The 19,159-nt window shown below is 42.2% G+C and overlaps 1 protein-coding gene across 1 annotated transcript; it reads right to left on the reverse strand.

Annotated features, from left to right (window-relative positions):
* Positions 1-265: 265 nt before the first annotated feature.
* Positions 266-17,063, reverse strand: LOC139641167 (NLR family CARD domain-containing protein 3-like). The gene is made up of 12 exons (XM_071515432.1): positions 16,874-17,063; positions 16,648-16,761; positions 16,239-16,352; positions 14,850-14,928; positions 14,434-14,662; positions 12,368-14,180; positions 11,292-11,465; positions 7,463-7,636; positions 6,166-6,339; positions 2,850-3,023; positions 1,935-1,981; positions 266-1,690 (listed from the first exon to the last, which is right to left on the reverse strand). Exons 1-12 carry the CDS (start codon positions 17,035-17,037, stop codon positions 1,158-1,160), a joined length of 3,789 nt encoding a protein of 1,262 aa, XP_071371533.1. The 5' UTR covers positions 17,038-17,063; the 3' UTR covers positions 266-1,157.
* Positions 17,064-19,159: the final 2,096 nt, after the last annotated feature.

Raw genomic sequence — 19,159 nt, forward strand, 5'->3', positions numbered from 1 at the left:
AACGGGACGGCACTTTGTGGCGTCACGTGTTGCCATGACGACGTCAGACGTCACTATCTCCCGTCAATTAATCAATTTGTAATTTACTCTTTGTTTGCCCTTTTGTCTAAACAGCATTATTAAGCTAAAATGAAAAAAAATGGTGATGAATAATATTAAATAGCCATAGGTATATGTTTTGTGACACTGCAAAGTTTATACTGTGCTAATGGATGTAGAAAATACTCTTCAGTCTACTAGAGGTTAACCTGCACTACATCAATTACAATATGTAAAATATGTAAAAAAAAAAAAAAAGAAACAGTAGGAGGCACGTTGAAAGCAAACGGTATAGTTTTCTTTCAGCTGGATTCACTTTGTCCGTTTGCCTCATGAAAAGAGTTAAGTGTTCCTAATATTTTGTCCAGTCTGTGTACATGTCCACATGTCACCAGAGGGGTCAGAGGTCAGAGGTCAGCAACCTGTCACATGACAAGCAGCTGCTGATCTCACTGAGCTAGAAGCAGCTGAGAAGCTTCATCCATCACATTATTTATATCGGAGTTGAAACTGCTGATGATAACTGTGTGTGTGTGTGTGTGTGTGTGTGTGTGTGTGTGTGTGTTGGTCCCTCCCTGTCCCTCAGAGTCAGAGTCTATCTGCCCCCTAGTGGCCGTTAGGAGACTTTCACTCTCTCACAGTTGAAACTGCTTGTTGGAAAAGATGAAGACCAAACAATGTTCATTTAGGAGAAATTTTCATTCTGACAAACAATTACAGAAAACTAGATAGAAGTTTATATCTTGGAATGATGAGATGACAATAAAATACCAAATGTTGCTACAGAAAGATATTTCAACCTGTCAATCATCAACAACAGACTCTAAGATGAACAACCATAACTTGATTCTGTCTGGTTTCATTTCTCATTCATTTCATTTTCACAATAAAATGTCCATGTTCTTGTTGTTAAAACCCTGTTCAGTTACCCAACACACACAATACACTCTATTTAGTAAAGTGTGTGTGTTTGTGTATGTGTGTGTGTGTGTGTGTGTGCCCGCGTGTGTGTGTGTGTGTGTGTCTGTGTGTGTGTGTGCGTGTGATCCTGTACAGAGTGAACCATCATCTCAGCAGCTGTCTTTGGTCAGCAGTGTGAGTGTTTCTCTCTCCCTCCTCTATCTGACAAAAGACACTGAGGAACCAGACCCAGACCGGATCCTAAACCCAGGATAGAGTGGTTCAGTGAATGTGGAGTGGAAGCTGTGGATGTGGATCAGTGTGTCAGAGGAAACTCTGTAGAAGGACAGAGAGCCAGCAGGCCAGTCCAGATACACTGCTACTCTGTTAGAGTCAGAGGAGGAGAGGGAAGGTATGAATGTGAATCTGTTATTGTGCCAGACAGAGTAACTGTTACCATAGCAGATCAGACTCCAGGACTTTTCATTCCCTCCAAGCCTGCAGTCAGCACCCACTCCTCTCCTACTGATTCCTCTGTAAGTCACTCCTATATCAACAACTCCTTCCCACTCGACCTCCCAGTAACAGCGACCAGTCAGACCATTTCTACACAGCAGCTGTTCCCAGCAGTCAAATCTCTCTGGGTGATCAGGATATGGCTGCTCCTCTCTCACCCTCGTCACCTTTCTGTCTTCAGACAGGAAGAGGTTTCTGTGTGCTGTGTTTGGGTCCAGTGTGAGTTCACAGGCATCTGATAAGAGAACAAGACTCAATACAGCAGCAGCTTCTCATCTAATACACCTGTTGTGTTTATTATTGGTTGATTTATTAACAGATTGACTGTTCATTTCTTCAGTTTCATGATGACACATTTTGTCAGCCATCTTTCTTCAGAGTAGGATTTGAATGAATAGATGTCACACATGAGCTTTCTATTTAAATAGAAACTGAATGTGCTGCTTTGTTTTCATGAATCAAACTAAATACACGCTTACACTTCCTCAGACCTGGTTTCAACCACCGCACTGCATCATGGTCCACACTGGGGGGGGGAGGTAAATAAAGTCAGACAGCATAATCTCTTTGATAATGAACAAATAACCTTCATAACCTTCCATATGAGTGATTTTCCAGACGCCGTCACTCATATCCTCCATTCAACATGAAACAATATTCCTCAGCTTCTCAGCAGCTCCGTTCACACTGAATTTATGAATCAGAGTGAATGTTCATATGTTGGTACAGACTGGAGCAGAGCGGAGTAAAACCACCAGACCGAGTCTGTACGGTAACAGGAGTCGCTCCACTCCTGTAAATAATGTCTGTAACCATAGTAACGTTTACCGCAGACCAATATGGCGGCTCCCGTCGCCTGTGTTTTCAGTCTACTGGACACCAGTAACACCAGTAACCAGAGGCGTCAGTTTGTCCATCAGATTTGAATAAACCTCCACCGACAGCGGCGTGGTTTTCTCTTCTTCCACCTCATGAACTTGATACTTTAAAGAGACGCAACATTTGGCCTCAAGACACAGAACTGGTGGAGCAGCTGCAGGAAACAGACTGATAGAAAATGTGAGAACGTCTCAACTCTTCCCTCCGTCTCTTTCAAATTAACGACGATAAAGTTACGTAACGTAACGAGCGGCCGTCCGGTCCGGTTCCGGTTCACGCTACTCGGACCGACCGGATCCGCTCTCGGATTCGGTATCGACACCCGAACGTTTCGGGTAGCGAGTTCGGTCGTAGAAAGCTTCGCTCTCCTTAATAACCGAACCGTGTGTGAACCGAACGGGACGAAGCTCCGATGAGGAGCGACGGCTGTATTTAGCCGCGGTGCGGACGCAGCCGGTCTGACAGAGAAAATGTGTGTGACTCTCAGCCTTCTAGCGGACGTGGCCTCTCCGTACCTGAGAGAGTCCGGTCTCCGGTGTGGATCCTCCGGTCCAGCAGAGAGCAGCTTCACTCCTGAGGCTCCTGGATGATTGTAGCTCAGGTCCAGCTCTCTCAGATGGGAGGGGTTGGAGCTCAGAGCTGAGGCCAGAGAAGCACAGCCTTCCTCTGTGAGCCGACAGCCTGACAGTCTGCACACACACACACACACACACACACACACACACACACACACACACACACACACACAGACACACACACACACACACACACACACACACACACACACACACACAAAGAGACACACACACACATAGAGAGAGAGAGAGAGAGACACACACACACACACACACAGACAGACACACACACACACACACAGACACACACACACAAACACACACACACAGAGAGATGTGGTGATTAAACAATATTGATTACATTTTCCTGGATTTCAAAATAAAAGCAGCTTGAAAATGTTCAATAATATTGATCACAGCAGAGTTTCTCTCTTAAAACATAATTCTGGTTCTTTTCAACCTGGACCTTGTTTTCCTAGTTTTAGTCATGAAGATTGATGGATTCAACATTTCATCACTTCCTTCATTGTAGAGTTTTACGTAGCTTCAGTTAAATTAATATTCCACTTAGTTTCAACATGAACTTATTTATTTGAGAAGCAGAATATAATCTACTGACCAAGACCAGATGCAGCTGGACCAGTTTGTAGTTCAGATTTTTACTTCCCATTCATTTGAATGGAAACTGCCATTGAACACGTTGGTGAACAGATTCAACAGCAGATCCTGCTGCTGTGATTTTTAATTGACGTTTGGTCCGACTATTTAGTTGAAAGGATGGGGTCGCACACGATGGAAAGTTACTTTGTTAAGCACTTATTTTATTTCATAACAGAACGTTTTCGGCCCTCCGGCTTTCATCAGTGTCTGATAGTAACTCATCTTTTTCCTCTATATGTAGGGAAACTTCATTGTCACAGGTGTGTGGAAAGACACAGGTGATGTCATCATCTCAACATGATCTTGGTACAACATTGAATCAACAAAATAAGAGGCTTCAAAGTATTTCATACATGCAGACACCACTTTCAAAACACCTCTACCATTTTGACATGAAGGATCTAATCCCCATAATAAGAATCATTATGTGAAGGTCTTGCTCTGTAAGTCCCTGGTGTTAAACTAAACTCCAACATGTGGTTCCTGATGTCGCCACCAGGGGGCATTGGTGTTATTTACATTGTTAAACGTGTACAAAAAACATGTCGTCCATGTCGCCCTTTAAGATTATACAAAATATCAGAAAACAATATATATACTGTATATGTCAAAAAACAATGGGATGTCTGAAGACATCAGGTGGTCAGCCGTTCATACATCAGACATACCGACAGTCTCTAAGTTTAAACATTCGGCTACTATATTCACACTGGAGCCCGACCTCAAGAGTCGTTCATTCATAAAAACACCGTCAGATTGCATTCCTCCTTTAACCCATTAGGATGCAATGCATTTAAGGTATGTATCCAGAAACATTCCCTTTTCAATAAGGCATTTTCCTTGTTCCCCCCTCTGCCATTCAACCTTACTTTCTCAATGCCTGTACATCTGAAGTCCTCCAATCTGTGTCCTTTATTTAAAAAGTGTCTGGCAGCTGGGGATGTGATGTCTCCTCTCCTGATGCTACTGCTATGTTCCTGAAGTCTGACGTTAAGCTTCCGTGAGCTTTGACCCACATAGTATTTATTGCATTTACAAAAGAAAAGATATATAACATTGGTAGTGTTGCATGTGATGAGTGATTTTATCGTGTATTCCTTAGCGGTATGTTGATTGATAAACCTTTTGGTTTTCACCATATTATTACAGGAAGTACATGATCTGCACATTCTTTTCAACTTATATGATCTAATAACTGGATACCGCACCGAACAGTCTGAGCGCAGCGGCCGTACTACGATTACATGTACTGCTATTTAGAACCAAACAGCATCTTTACTGACAGAAGAGAACACAGCGGAGGGATACCATGTAGGAGAGATAGCTCCTGTTTGGGAGACCGGATCTACTTTATTTTTAAATACTCATTTTAGTGTGAACCAAGAACAGAAATGCAATGTAACTGCGGACCAGTTGCTGCTTTATTGTCTTCCAGCAGGATCTGTTGTTGAATCTGTTCACCAACGAGTTCAATGTCAGTTTTCAGGAGGTTTTCTCCTCATTCAAACTCTACAAACTGGTCCAGCTGCATCTGGTCCTGGTCAGTAGTTTATATTCTGGTCTTCATGGCGGTCAGGTGCTGAATAACCCCCATGTTAAAACTAAGTGGAGTATTGCTTTAAACAGGAGCGCTGCTGTCCAACACACACACACAGCAAACACACTCTCCGGCAGCTGGAGCCAAAAGTGATTAAAACACAGAAACACTCTGCAGTGAAACGTCTTTAAACAGCTGCCACTGAACACTTATGATGTTTCACTTATAATCGTCCATTTGATATTTTTTAGGTTGCTCTCACACTTCCTTGTTTACTTCACTGGCTGCTGGTTTTCTGCTGCGTTCAGGTCAAACTGGAAGAAGAACGGCTTCACTGCTTTGTTTCATTATTCCTATTTAAATATTATATGAGGTTATAGTGTTGAAAATAAGACTGAGACTTATTTTAGTTTTTTTCTGGCAGTAAAGAAGTGTTTTAAATGAAAGTTGACTGATCTATTCAACTTTTATTCAGGAGAAAAATTAACCCTTTAAACTCGGCAGAAATTGTGATTTTATATATTGTGATAAAACTCAACATCGCCTCATATGAACATTTTTATTGTAATAACATTTTCAGCTTCATCACTCAGAACTAATAGTTTGTTATTTCTTGTTTATTTTGAGCTTTTGCAGCTTTTGAACAGGTTTTCTGAAAAACAGATTGTAGCTCTCAGTGGAAACTCTTTGTTTAAAAACAGTTACATGTTGGATTTTCTCATTAATAAACTGCTCTGAAATCAGTTATTATAATACAAAAACTGTCTCCAATATTAACAGCTGACCCCAGGATCAGGTTTGTGTTTTAATTTCAGTTCTGGACTCAGTTTGACAGAATCTGACAAGTCCTTTACTTCAGGTTTCACCAACAGAGGCAGTGAGGAGAGAAATAATGAAATATTATCTCAGAGGAGAGAAAGTAGAGCTGAATGTTGGTTTCTCAGCTGCTTTCAAAAACCTCATCAGCAGGAAAATGACAGTTCAGGTATTTTCTCTGACATTAATGTGCATGTAAAGCAGAATTTAAATGGTCTGTTGAACAGTAACAGTGATCCTGACCTGAGAGTCTCCAGTCTGCAGTGTGGACTCTCCAGTCCAGCAGAGAGCAGCTTCAGTCCTGAATCCTGCAGGTCGTTGTTACTCAGGTCCAGCTCTCTCAGACTAGAGGACTGGGAGCTGAGACCTGAGGCCAGAGCTTCACAGCTTCTCTCTGACAGCTGACACACACTCAGCCTGAAGGACAAGAAGACATGTGGAAATGTTATTCTGTTATATTTAATGTCATTATTGTATTATTTCTACTGACAGACTGTATTGATGAGGCTAACTGACCCTTATATTTAATGTCATTATTGTATTATTTCTACTGACAGACTGTATTGACGAGGCCCTGGTCTAAAGCAGGTCCCAGTGTGTTTGCATGGTGCTGTATACTGAGCTGACTGGAGCACTAACACTGACAGGGAAACTGGTTTGATTCCCACTGGGCCGCCCATGCTAACAATGTATTCACACATGGTGCTGTAAGGGGATTGGATAAATAAATCCACCAAATGGCACATGCTTTGTTACACTGCACAACGAGCCATAAAAAAGAAAATGAAGTGTATAGAAATTAGGAAACACTTTAAAAACAAGTGGATTTAAATAATAATATCAAATAGAAACATGAGAAACAAGATGAAGTGAGGAGAGACAAAAAAGATGACACAAAATGACACAAAAGCAAGTCAATAAAAGTGTGTTTTACAAAGAGTTTTAAAGATGATAGTGAACCTGCAGCCTCAGTCCCTCGGGAAGGCTTTCCACAGTCTGGAAGCCCTGAGGACTAAAGTGAAACCACCTTCAGTGTTGAGTCTGGACTGAGGGAAAGTCAGGAGGACCTGAAGATCTCAGCTGGCTCTCAGCTCACAGGGAACTAAGAGCTCCACAGTGTAATTCAGGACCAAAACTAGCCTGCTTTAAATGTGTTCAGTGACATTTTAATATGAATTCTCTATCTAACTGGTAACCAGAGGACAGATGTTAAAACTGGGCAGATGATGATGTCACCTTCCCACTGGTTAAAATCTAGCTGCTCTATTCTGAAGCAGCTGGAGATGTGACAGTGAATTATGGCTGAGAGGAACAGAGAGAGGTGCAGTAATCTAATGACAAGATATCAGAGCATGGATGATCTTCTCTCAGTCACTGAGCTTCACTGCTGTGTATATGAAGCTGGATCAATAAAACTCAAATCCTCATGTAAAACCTGCAGGGCGACCTTTGCAGATTCAGGAATCCTGTTTTGAGAGAACGGACCTTAGTTTGGAGAAATGTGTCGAATCAACTGAGAAAAACTGTGAACTGATTTTACCTGAGAGTCTCCAGTCTGCAGTGTGGACTCTCCAGTCCAGCAGAGAGCAGCTTCAGTCCTGAATCCTGCAGGTCGGTGATACTCAGGTCCAGCTCTCTCAGGTGGGAGGGGTTGGACTTCAGAGCTGAGGCCAGAGAAGCACAGCAGCTCTCCATCAACCTGCAGCCACTCAATCTGAATAAAGAACAAAGCATGTAGCTATAAAATAAAATATTCCTGAATGCTTTCAACAATCCAGTGTTTCATAATCCAATGGATTTCAGCACGTTGTCAGTGTGGATCAGCATCATGTCGGCCTTATAGAGTCTTTCCATCTGAAACCAGACAGGCTGTCACACCTCTGTCTCAGGATTGGTCCATTTTCCTTGAACACATTCTGTAACCGACCAGATGAATAAATCTGCAGTTTGGGCCCTGAATGCCAAGTAGTTTCAAATAAATAAAGGTTTAGTTACTTTTTATTGGGACAATATTTTCAGATGGCAGTTTCTCTGGAGATAATTGTGATAAAAAGCAGAATTTGAGTTGGATGGGGAACTTAACTCTAACTTGACCCTAACTGCCCCCATTAACCATTAACCATTGGCACGTGTGGATATAAGCCCGCCTCCATACCATCAGAAAACGTGTGGACATTGGCAGAAAAAAAATCCTCAGGTGTAAGTAGCCCCAACTTGTTATATATTCTTCAAACAGAAATACCATAGGTTTTAAATGTTAGTCGAACATTTGTTAATGAAGGGTTATACGTTAAAAGTTCATATACTGACAGATCTGTTGTAGTTGGAGGATGTCAAACTTTTCCCAAATCAGGCATCAGTAAATGATCTTAAGGCTTGAATGTGATTATAGAGACAGAGGAGGCCAGCTGATCCTCCAGTACATAGAGAGGGTGAGTGGGGAGCAAGTAACGTGTATTTTATATGGAGTTATTTTATAGGATTTATCATTAATATGAATGACATTCCATGATCTAATAAGCCTGACTGAAATTCGTTCATTAGGACATATAGAAATAGCCTATAAATGCACACATGTGACTCTTTTACCATGCGCGTCTCTTTCTAACAGGACCTCCAGTCAGCAGCAGGCTCTGGGACTGAGGATGGGGAGCAAACGGCTGCAGCTGGCCCCGGTTCTCCCTCCTGCAGGAGACTACCGGGGGGAGGCCATCGGTGCTCCCTCCCGCTTTAACAGACTCATGTGGAGGACCAGCAGCTGGACTCAGCTGCTGTGCGCTCCCCATCCGGCCCCGATCCCAGTCCCCGATCCCAGGCCCCATCCGGCCCCGATCCCAGTCCCCATCCGGCCCCGATCCCAGTCCCCCTGATGAGCGACCGGGGCCATCGGATGCTGCTGCCCGCTCCATGTGTGACCTCTGACCTCCTTCCTCAGGTCCCCCGGCAGCCAAGAGGCGAAGAGGAGAGGGAGCTGCTGGGGTTTCTCCGGGAAGAGACCGAGGACGCACGGGCTGAGCAGCAGACGGAGCCATTTTCAACTATATAGACAATTTTATCTTATTTTTTTCATATAAAAAATAAATAAAATGCAAATTTCTCTGCCTTTTAGGCGTAGCCTACCTCTGTTTCCATTCTCACCATATTCATAACCTTGGTCACGGTGCGTAATGACCGTTGCCATGACAGCACATATTTTCATCATGAAGGCCGGTATGTTTTTTCTTTTGCTGGAATCACTTCTGTGTCTTCTCTGGATCACCAGTTGGTTTGCTGTGTTTGTTGATGTGTCTCTCATTCAGTGTTCATCATGCTTATGAATTGTATTTGTGTGTGTTGCCATGGAATTTCTCTTTGGGAGAATAAATTCTTACTAAACCTCATTAACAGCATTTCATTGTTTTAAATCACACATTTTGCTCTTACAGCTAGATCTATGGTTATTTGGGAATTTATTTATTTATTTAGGGATAAAAAGAAAGCACTTTGGTTCATTGCCAGTGAGTGTCAAACAGCCACATGATCGTTGTCTAATCCAAGTCGCATAAAGGATAAAAGTTGGACAATTTGTATAGCACCTTCTTATCAGTGCTACAAAGTGCTTCACAAAATTAAAATGTAGCATACAGCAAACAGAATAACAAAAAAAACTGAATAAAAACAGAAATGCTTTTTGGGGATTAGGATTTTTTTTTAAGTGTTCTACCTTCATGAGGTAGACAAGGCTCATTAGAGGCTGGCATAATTTAGATGAATTAAACTTTAATCTGAACTTTGTTAAACGTTTTTATGTGGATAAAACATGAGCCTTAGAATAATTTAGACAGCTGTCATCCTGTGTGGGAGGAGCCTCAACACAGCGCTTCACACGTCAGTTCAATATGGCGGAGTGAGGACGTTCCAACTGACAAGCCAGGTTCACTCGCCTCCTCACATCTCCTCCTCGTTTCCTCCGTGACCTTTGACCGAGGAGTCGAGGAAGAGACGCGAGGCGAGGAGACGAGGAGAAATCGTTACCAAATGGAATGATCCCTCTCTCTCTCTCTCTCTCTCTTTCTCTTTCAATTCAATTCAATTCAATAAGCTTTATTGGCATGACATTTGATGTGTTGCCAAAGCACAATTATGATTATGAAAGACAATGTTAAGGAATGAAATTAACAAAAAATAATGTGAATAACAATATTAGTTAATAGAATAAAATATATATACATAAAAAAAAATACAAAAAAGATATATATATATATATCTTTTTTTTTCTTTTTTTTATGTATATATATTTTATTCTATATATAGTTACATATATAGTTACATTGAAGTTTGAGTATTGCGGCTTGAGTTTGAGTCCAAACAGCCCATACACAAACACACAGCCATAAGCTGGAGAGGCCTGAGGGCAAAATGGCAGGAGCTTGCATCTGATCTTGACTCTGAACCCTCCGGTTGCCAGCTGTCATTTTGACAGATTTTTGTGCCATCTGGCCAGGGATTCGAACCGGCAACCTTCAGACTACTAGTCTGCTTCTTTAACCTCTGGGCTACCTACCGCCCAAGTTGCCCACCTATTATTTCTACCAGCCCACCCTAATATAGCAGGCTAAAACCGGCCCTGACCCGAACCCTCCAACCGTCTCTACCGGAGCAACAGATGAGAGTGAATCACAGATTTGGGGGTTTTATCAAGTCCAGGAAGAGACACAACCCAAGGTTCTACCAGAGTTCACATCCCTTTAAGTCTGTGGAAACACCTACAAAGTGCAACGCCTCTGGTGGCCGAAGTGCATTTTACATCAAAATATGCATTAAAATTGGAGTTATGATAGAACAATTAGTTTTTACCATGAAGGAATTTCATCAGGAAGATAAAATGCTGCACACATTAACTCCATACCATCATGCTTAAACTGTGACAGATACCAGAGTGTACTAATATGGACACATGTGACTTTTTATCCCTGAAGATACACAAAAGAAAATATCTTTAATACATTGTGTATCCATAGTTGGATCAATACCTTGGTGATTATGTCTCTATACGTTCTGGGTAATTACCACAATAAAAGTCTGGTGTTGAATTCCTTTATTGCCTCCAACACTCTCACATCAAAGTTTTGCCCCCAATAGATGGAGGCCATTTTGGAGCCATTTGGACTCCTGTATCTTTATAACTATGGAGAATATCATCAACAAAGTCCATCGTTATTAATTTGAATACAAAAGGATTGTGTGAAAACAACATGAGGAATTTGAGATCTAAGCCTCTAAAACCAGATCCTGTCTGATTTCAGATGGATCGACTCTATACAGACGTCCTCAAATTACAATATTCATATAATATTCATATCAGCACATTATTAAATATGATGTCTGACCTGAGAGTCTCCAGTCTGCAGTGTGGACTCTCCAGTCCAGCAGAGAGCAGCTTCAGTCCTGAATCCTGCAGGTTGGTGTCAATCAGGTCCAGCTCTGTCAGATGGGAGGGGTTGGACTTCAGAGCTGAGACCAGGACTTCACAGTGAGTCTCTGACAAGCTGCAGCCACTCAATCTGAATAAAGAATAAAGATTATTATAAAGAATTACAGACTTAATGTAAAATGAGAGATTATCAAAGCAGAGTTTATACAAAACATATACAGCATACTACTACTACTACTCCTATTACTACTACTACTAATAATAATAATAACAATAACAATAATAATAATAATAATGACAATAATTTGTATTATAGAATTTGAAATTTCCCAAAAGTGTTTAATGTATAATATAGTCAGAAAACAAACAGAAAAAAATACATAAATGCAATTATATGAAAGCATTTCTGTAAAAAAAAAGTGTTTAAAAAAAGAATGAAAAATGATAGAGATTTCAGCCTGAGCTCCACAGGCAGTTCAGTTCAACTTCTGGTAAAACAACTCAGTAAAACAGCCTGACACCATTAGAGTCCGGCTTCACCACAGATTTGGTTGGGGTTTAGTTACTTTTAAGGTTTTCAGCCTACTGCATTAAATTCCAACTTTCCCAGTCGTATTTCCCACTTTGTCGCCTCGTTCATGTCGCTCTCTGTAATTCTGATATTTCTGACATGAGCTGAAGGCAGGAGAAGACGAGGGGAATCTTTCATAGATATTACACCAATAAAGAGTTGAACTAGACTAAAGAATGAAACTCAAGAAACAACCAATCTGTTAGATCAGTAACTGGAATGTGAAACTGAACCTGGAACAGTAATGACTTTACTCTGTTACAGGAAAAAGTAATGTGATTACAGTGACACATTACTCTGTAACGTGTTACGCCCAACACTGTGTACCACTGCTATGTAGAACAACAGTTAATAGTGTGTATGTTTGAGGAACTATAGATCTTTATTGTAATTCTGATGGTGTCAGGTATGAAGGTCGCTCTACACTGTTCTATACTGTTGGTATTCACATCAGGACTAACCGAGCCTTCCTGCAGTTCCTCACAGCTGGGATCAGTCTCCATCGTCCCTCCACTGATGTGTTGTAGGCCTCCAGGTCCAACACATCCAGAACCTCCTCTGACATCTGCAGCATGTAGGCCAGAGCTGAGCAGTGGATCACAGAGAGTTCCTTCTCTGATCTGGTGTCTGACTTCAGGAACTGTTGGATCTCCTGATGTACTGACTGGTCGTTCATCTCCATCAAACAGTGGAAGATGTTGATGCTTCTGTCAGGAGAGGTATCATCAGTGTTCATCTCCTTCAGGTTGCTGATGGCTCTCTGGATGCTTTCTGGTCTGCTCTCTGTCTGACCCAGCAGGCCTCCTAAGAGTCTCTGGCTGGACTCCAGTGAGAGGCCATGAAGGAAGCGGACAAAGAGGTCCAGGTGGCCATTTTTACTCTTCAGGGATTTGAACATGGCTGTCTTCAGGAAGACATCCAGGGATTGTTTACTCTCTTCAGATCTACCTTTTTTTCTATGTCTTCTATCTTCTCCCAGGAATGTATCCAGTACCTTCTCTTCCCTGTTTGTGTAACAGTGGAACATGTAGACAGCAGCCAGAAACTCCTGAATGCTCAGATGGACAAAGCAGAACACCTTGTCCTGGTACAGCCCACACTCCTCTTTAAAGATCTGTGTGAACACTCCTGAGTACACTGAGGCTGCTCTGATATCAATGCCACACTCTGTCAGGTCGGCTTCATAGAAGATCAGGTTGCCTTTCTCCAGCTGCTCAAAAGCCAGTTTTCCCAGAGAGAGAATCATCATCCTGCTCTCTGTATTCCAGTGTGGATCTGTCTCAGCTCTCTCATGATACTTGACGTTCTGCAGTTTGGACTGAACCAGCAGGAAGTGGATGTACATCTCAGTCAGGGTCTTGGGCAGGTCTCCTCTCTCACTGGGTTTCAACACATGCTCCAGAACTGTAGCAGTGATCCAGCAGAAGACTGGGATGTGGCACATGATGTGGAGGCTTCGTGAAGTCTTGATGTGGGAGATAATTCCTCTGGCCTGCTCCTTATCTCTGAATCTCTTCCTGAAGTACTCCTCCTTCTGTGGGTCAGTGAAGCCTCTCACCTCTGTCACCATGTCAACGCACTCAGGAGGGATCTGATTGGCTGCTGCAGGTCGTGTGGTTATCCAGAGGCGAGCAGAGGGAAGCAGTTTCCCCTTGATGAGGTTTGTCAGCAGCACATCCACTGAGGTCGACTCTGTAACATCAGTCAGGATCTCGTTGTTCTGGAAGTCCAGAGGAAGTCGACACTCATCCAGACCGTCAAAGATGAACACAACCTGGAACTTGTCAAACCTGCAGATTCCTGCTTCTTTGGTCTCAATAAAGAAGCGATGAAGAAGTTCCACCAAGCTGTACTTTTTCCCTTTCAGCAGATTCAGCTCTCTGAAAGTGAATGGAAATGTGAACTGTATATCCTGGTTGGCTTTGTCTTCAGCCCAGTCCAGAGTGAACTTCTGTGTTAAGACTGTTTTCCCAATGCCAGCCACTCCCTTTGTCATCAATGTTCTGGTTGGTTTGTCTCTTCCAGGTAAGGGTTTAAAGATGTCTTCACATTTGATTGTTGTTTCTGGTCTCGCTGGTTTCCTGGATGCTGTTTCAATCAGTCTGACCTCATGTTCATCATTGACCTCTCCACTCCCTCCCTCTGTGATGTAAAGCTCGGTGTAGATCTGCTTCAGAAGTGTTGGGTTTCCTGCTTTAGCAATCCCCTCAAACACACACTGAAACTTCTGCTTCAGACTGGATTTGAGTTGATGTTGACACGCAGTAGGAGTTTCTGAATGAACAAACAAAAAACGAAATCAATTAATGGATTTCAGTGTGGATGTATATATTTTTCCACTCCATGATATCTATTCAGCTCATCAGTAGAGGACAAACATGTTCTGACTGTGTGCAGCCCAAAATAATTGTACAGATATGATGCAGATGTGTTCAGCATATTTACAGCAGAGTTTGGAAATGTAAACATCTCTCATTTTCCACCATTTCCTCTTTCCATCATGTTAAACCTGTTAAAAGCCTCTTACTGCTCTGCAGAGAGTCAGCCAGCTCCTCCTGCTTCATTCTCCTCAGGAAGTGCAGTGTGATCTGCAGAAAAGCCTCTCTGCTGCTCCTCCTCTGCTCTTCCTCCTCACCGTCCACCACCTCCTCATCCTCCCTCTGCCTCTCTGAGCATTCTGGGTAATCTGGACTCAGAACCCTGTGGAACCTTTTCAGCTCGTTCTTCACAAAAGTGACAATGTTCTCCTCAAGAAGCTGGAACAGAATATTGCATAGATTAAAGTTTCATATTAAAATCATGGAACACAACATCAAATCCATCTTGCAGGGTTTGAAAGCCCACTGGTCTACAGAGTGCAGCATGGAGACTATAATGACCAGAATGGCTGTTTTGCATTTTCTTTGTAGCTGAAGTAAAATGTGTTGTTGTACATTTACACACCATAAATATGGAGTCCAGGTCTGTTTGATGCTCCTGGGCAGACTGACCGCTGGGAACCTCTGACCTCTCCTTGTGGACTCTGTGGAGAAAACATTAAGTATTAGGTCTCCAGATAACACACACACACACACACACACACACACACTGGCGCCTACACCATTAGGCAAGTTAGGCAGACGCCCCTCCACTTGGAAATTAGGAGGGCCCCTCTACTTTTAACCCCTTTTAAAAGTCAAAATTTTGTAAAAATCTAATATTTAATCTTCAATCTCTCAATCTAAGTGAAATATCTGCTCTGTCTGCAGTTAGATAGCATAGTTGCATTTGGATTGCTGCACCCCCTTTCCAACCCAAGTGGTATATTCCAACCTGCGCTTTGTCTGCACTGCGTACCACAGACGATGGGACGATGCAGTCGTGAATGGAGTGACAGCAGCAGAATTGTTTGAACCATGAAATAACAGCTAACATTGCACATGCACATTGTGACCTTCATTTATCTAGCTAGCTAACAGCTGTTGTTTTTTTCAGAGTAAGCTTGTCGTGTTCTGTGTGCCGAAGGTCTCGGTCTTTCTCTCTGAAACTGTGTATATCATTTGGAAAGCTGTCTAGTAAAGTGAGATGTTTTCAACAGATTATTGAAGATGATAGGCTGCTGTTAGCAGTGTCAGCACAGCAGAGCAACAGGTAGGATGCCAAAGCAAAAGGAGAGTGTTAGAGAAAAAAAGAACTATGATATTCAAAATGAATTAACTAACCCTAACCCCCCACCCTGTTCGGATTTTGCACATTTACACAAAGTTAGGCGCCCATGCACACACACGCACACACACACACACACACACACACACACACACACACACACACACACACACACACACACACACACACACACACACACACTCAGGTTGTTAAAGGTGTTGTGTTCTGTCATGATGAATCCTGGCAGAAACACAAGGTGAACTCCACTGTAAATGTTTCTCTGGAGGTCGTAGCACTAAGTATATCTTCAAGTCATTCTTCAAGACATTCGTTCATTTCATGAAGCTTTCCTGAAAAAACTCTCAACTCCAGCAGCACATGAAATGTGTCGTTCATCTAGTCGTGAGACTTCAAGCGTCTCTTTGCAGGAGCGGTGAAGGTGAGATCCTACAGCAGACAGACTGTCCAACCTAAACTCTGAGCTCCACAACATCAAAACCATTAGAGGCATTTCCTTTTGTCCCGAACCTTACTGTCAAAATATATAAATAATAAATAAATAATGTTTTGAAAGAGGAAACTAAATCAACAGAGTATGAAGGGCCGGACCAATTCTATATCTCATGACTTGATTCCTCTTCTCAGGAGAGATGGATAACAACAAACTCATCTGTTTTAAATTCTTACCTTTGCTCAGCAGAGTGCTGTCCATCTTTGAACTCAATAAGGCGATCAATAGACCGGTCGCTCTTCATGGACACACAGCTGGGTTCAGGGGAGTCTGGTCTCTCCTGCTGGATCCTGATAGAAACAGGATTGACAAAAGAAGGGCAGTTTGAACCTGAAGTGAAGCAGGATTTTGACTCCAGTTCAAATCCCAGAACCAGATAGAAAATCTGTGAGAGGAGAGTGAATGAGAAACGTTCTCCTCTTCCCCAACAGCTGCTATTGTAGCTGACAAACTTTCTCTACATGAAAAAGGTTAAAAACAAGAGCAATGTTACATATTATTGTTAATATCTTACTCCTCTTCAGATTTGTTCTTTATAATGCTTTGTTAATGCTAACATTATATAGTGACATTATGTTGACTTACGTTGTTTCAGAAGAATGTTTATCTTTAAAATGTATAGTTCTCTTCATAGACCGGTCGCTCTTCATGGACACACAGCTGGGTTCAGGGGAGTCTGGTCTCTCCTGCTGGACTGGGCTTCAACACAACAGAGACAGAGCTTTTACTCTGAATAATGATGCTGTAATGATTTCACTGCTGAGCTCTGAGATGGAGAACAGTCATGGACAGTTAGAGATCCTCATCTTACCTCTTAGCTTTGGTCCGGCTGTCATGTTCCCCAGACAGAGTGGTTTCAGAGGGAGGGAGCCCCTCCTCTCTCTCCTCAGACTGACTCATAGTAGAGCCAACACCTTTACACAAACACACCCGACATGCTGTTAGCTGGACTGATTCATTACAACAAGGTTTCATTACAGGATAGATCACTTCTGCTGTTGGGATCATTCCTGACTGTAAAATGATAAATACACACTGAGTGTTGGATTCAACAGATTTTACTGAGATCAGACTCAGATTACTTACTTACTGACTCAGATTTTATCAGGACAATATGAAACAGTGAACCCAGTATTGTGTATTGAACCATCAGCTGAATGTATGAATGTAGAAAACAGCAGGAAGACCTGCTCTCTCCAACAGATGAACTGAGCAGGTTTATACAGACAGGAGGATTTTTCAGCCTTGGGGACGACTGAGACTTTAAAGGTTCAAAAGGTTTTAGTGTGAAAGGGAGTGAACCTCAGTTTTGTGGAGGTTGTAGTGTTTTGTACACAGTGTATCAACAGAGACACAACATGTATCTGAGCTTTCACACTAGTTCTGACACTTCCTGCATATTTCACCAATGCAGTGAGTTGAGATTACAACCTAACTAGAGTTTATCAGGCTTCCACTAAAAGTCACAAATAAAACAAATGTTCTTTATGGCCACAAAGAGAACAGATGTTGGATATTACGGCACTATGAACGCCATCTGCAAACAGCAGGTGATTTGAAAGACTTTAGCAGCTTGTCTTACAACGGTCGACTATACAGTCACATCATACAATGTCAGCCGGTGTATTCATCAAACAGTAATGTTACCTTGGAAGATGTTTGCCTGGTGAATTCACATCCAGAGACGTTCTGCCTTCATCTGTAGAGGAAACACTGACAGAGAAGACGCTGCTTATTCTCCTTCCTCACTTCTGGGTGTCTGTGTTCATTTGATCTGAGGCTGCTGTCACTTCCTCATAACTTCACTATCAAAGTCTAGAAACATCAGTCTGACACTAAACCGGTCTAACCTGAGGCCAGAAACCAGGTCTGAGGCACAGAAATCACAGATCAGGTGATGCAGTTCTACTGTGTGTCCACCAGATGGAGACATTAACCACATCATCTACAGTGAACTAAACAGCAGACCAGCACACACAGATGTCATGATGGAGGAGGAGAAATTTATATCGCTTTAAAATTCAATGACAGAGCGAGAATGAGAGTGTGGATCTAAAATCTGTCTGACGTCACACTAAATGAAACGTTTCCTGCCGAGGTGGAGCACGTGACAGGAAGTTCAACTCTTCTGTTTGAGTTTTTACTGTCTTTTGATGACATTGTTTTACTTTGCACTTTATTTTCTGTGACATTTCTCGTATTTTAACGTCTGTATTGTTTTATCTTTCATATTTGTCTTCCTTGGCCCGGTCTGCCTTGAAGCAGCAAGTCAGTGAAAGCAGCCTGGTTAAATAAGTAAATATAAGACATGAAAAGATAGTTTCCACAACACCATTAATGTTGAACTAGTGTGATAAACCTTATTTGAACTGGTGTTTTTGTTAAGAAATGGTCAGAAAGCCTCCTGTTAGCATCGCTGGCTGCTAGTGAGACTCAAAAGGAACTGAAGGTTTTTCCCTCAAACCTGCAGGCAGAAAGCAACACAACTAATTACTAACTACTTCTACTTGTAGTAGATTTAGATTTGAACATGAACACACTAACACTAGCATGTTGGAAAACCGTTAGAAGAGCGTTGAGTTGTGTTTTGAAGCTACACATCCGGTTTGCACAGAAAAAACCTTTAACGGCTGAGTTGTAGATTTCCTCTTGTTCTAGTCTAAATAAGCTAACGGCAGGCGGTAACAGTCACATAAAAGATCTGCTGATAGAGTCAGGAAAGGAAAATACACTGAAACTGTCATGGAAACTGATGTTTACAATACCTTTTGGTGGAGAAAATGATCTGCGACACGACGACAAGTGAAAGTGAAACTAAGGGAGTGAGCGAGAGGGAGGGGGCGGGCAGAGAGAGAGAGAGACAGAGAGAGAGAGAGAGACGGAGAGAGAGAGAGAGAGAGACAGACAGAGAGAGAGAGAGAGAGGGAGAGAGAGAGAGAGGTGTGGCCTGGTTTGATCCAGGAAATATCAATGTCTCTGTTCCTGTATTAAATCTAAAGCTTCTTTCCACAGCATGTTTTGGTCTAAACTGACGAGGCTGAATCTGTTCTAGTCTAACTGAACCTGCCATCTAAACAATGTGAATTATTACATGCAC

This window comes from Centroberyx affinis, unplaced genomic scaffold, assembly GCF_046629955.1.
Source record: "Centroberyx affinis isolate AG114_WGS23_722 - 3 ecotype Tasmania unplaced genomic scaffold, CSIRO-AGI_Caff_v1 ptg000351l_1, whole genome shotgun sequence".
NCBI classification, from domain to species: domain Eukaryota; kingdom Metazoa; phylum Chordata; class Actinopteri; order Beryciformes; family Berycidae; genus Centroberyx; species Centroberyx affinis.

Bases quoted from the DNA above. Each gene is read 5' to 3' on its own strand.
- LOC139641167 (XM_071515432.1), bottom strand. From the start codon at position 17,037: ATGAAACCTTGTTGTAATGAATCAGTCCAGCTAACAGCATGTCGGGTG. The intron at 6,340-7,462 runs GTAAAATCAGTT...CTTGTCCTTCAG, and splicing joins TGCAGACTGGAGACTCTCAG to GCTGAGTGTGTGTCAGCTGT. The intron at 1,691-1,934 runs GTAAGCGTGTAT...TTCTCTTATCAG, and splicing joins GAAACCAGGTCTGAGGAAGT to ATGCCTGTGAACTCACACTG.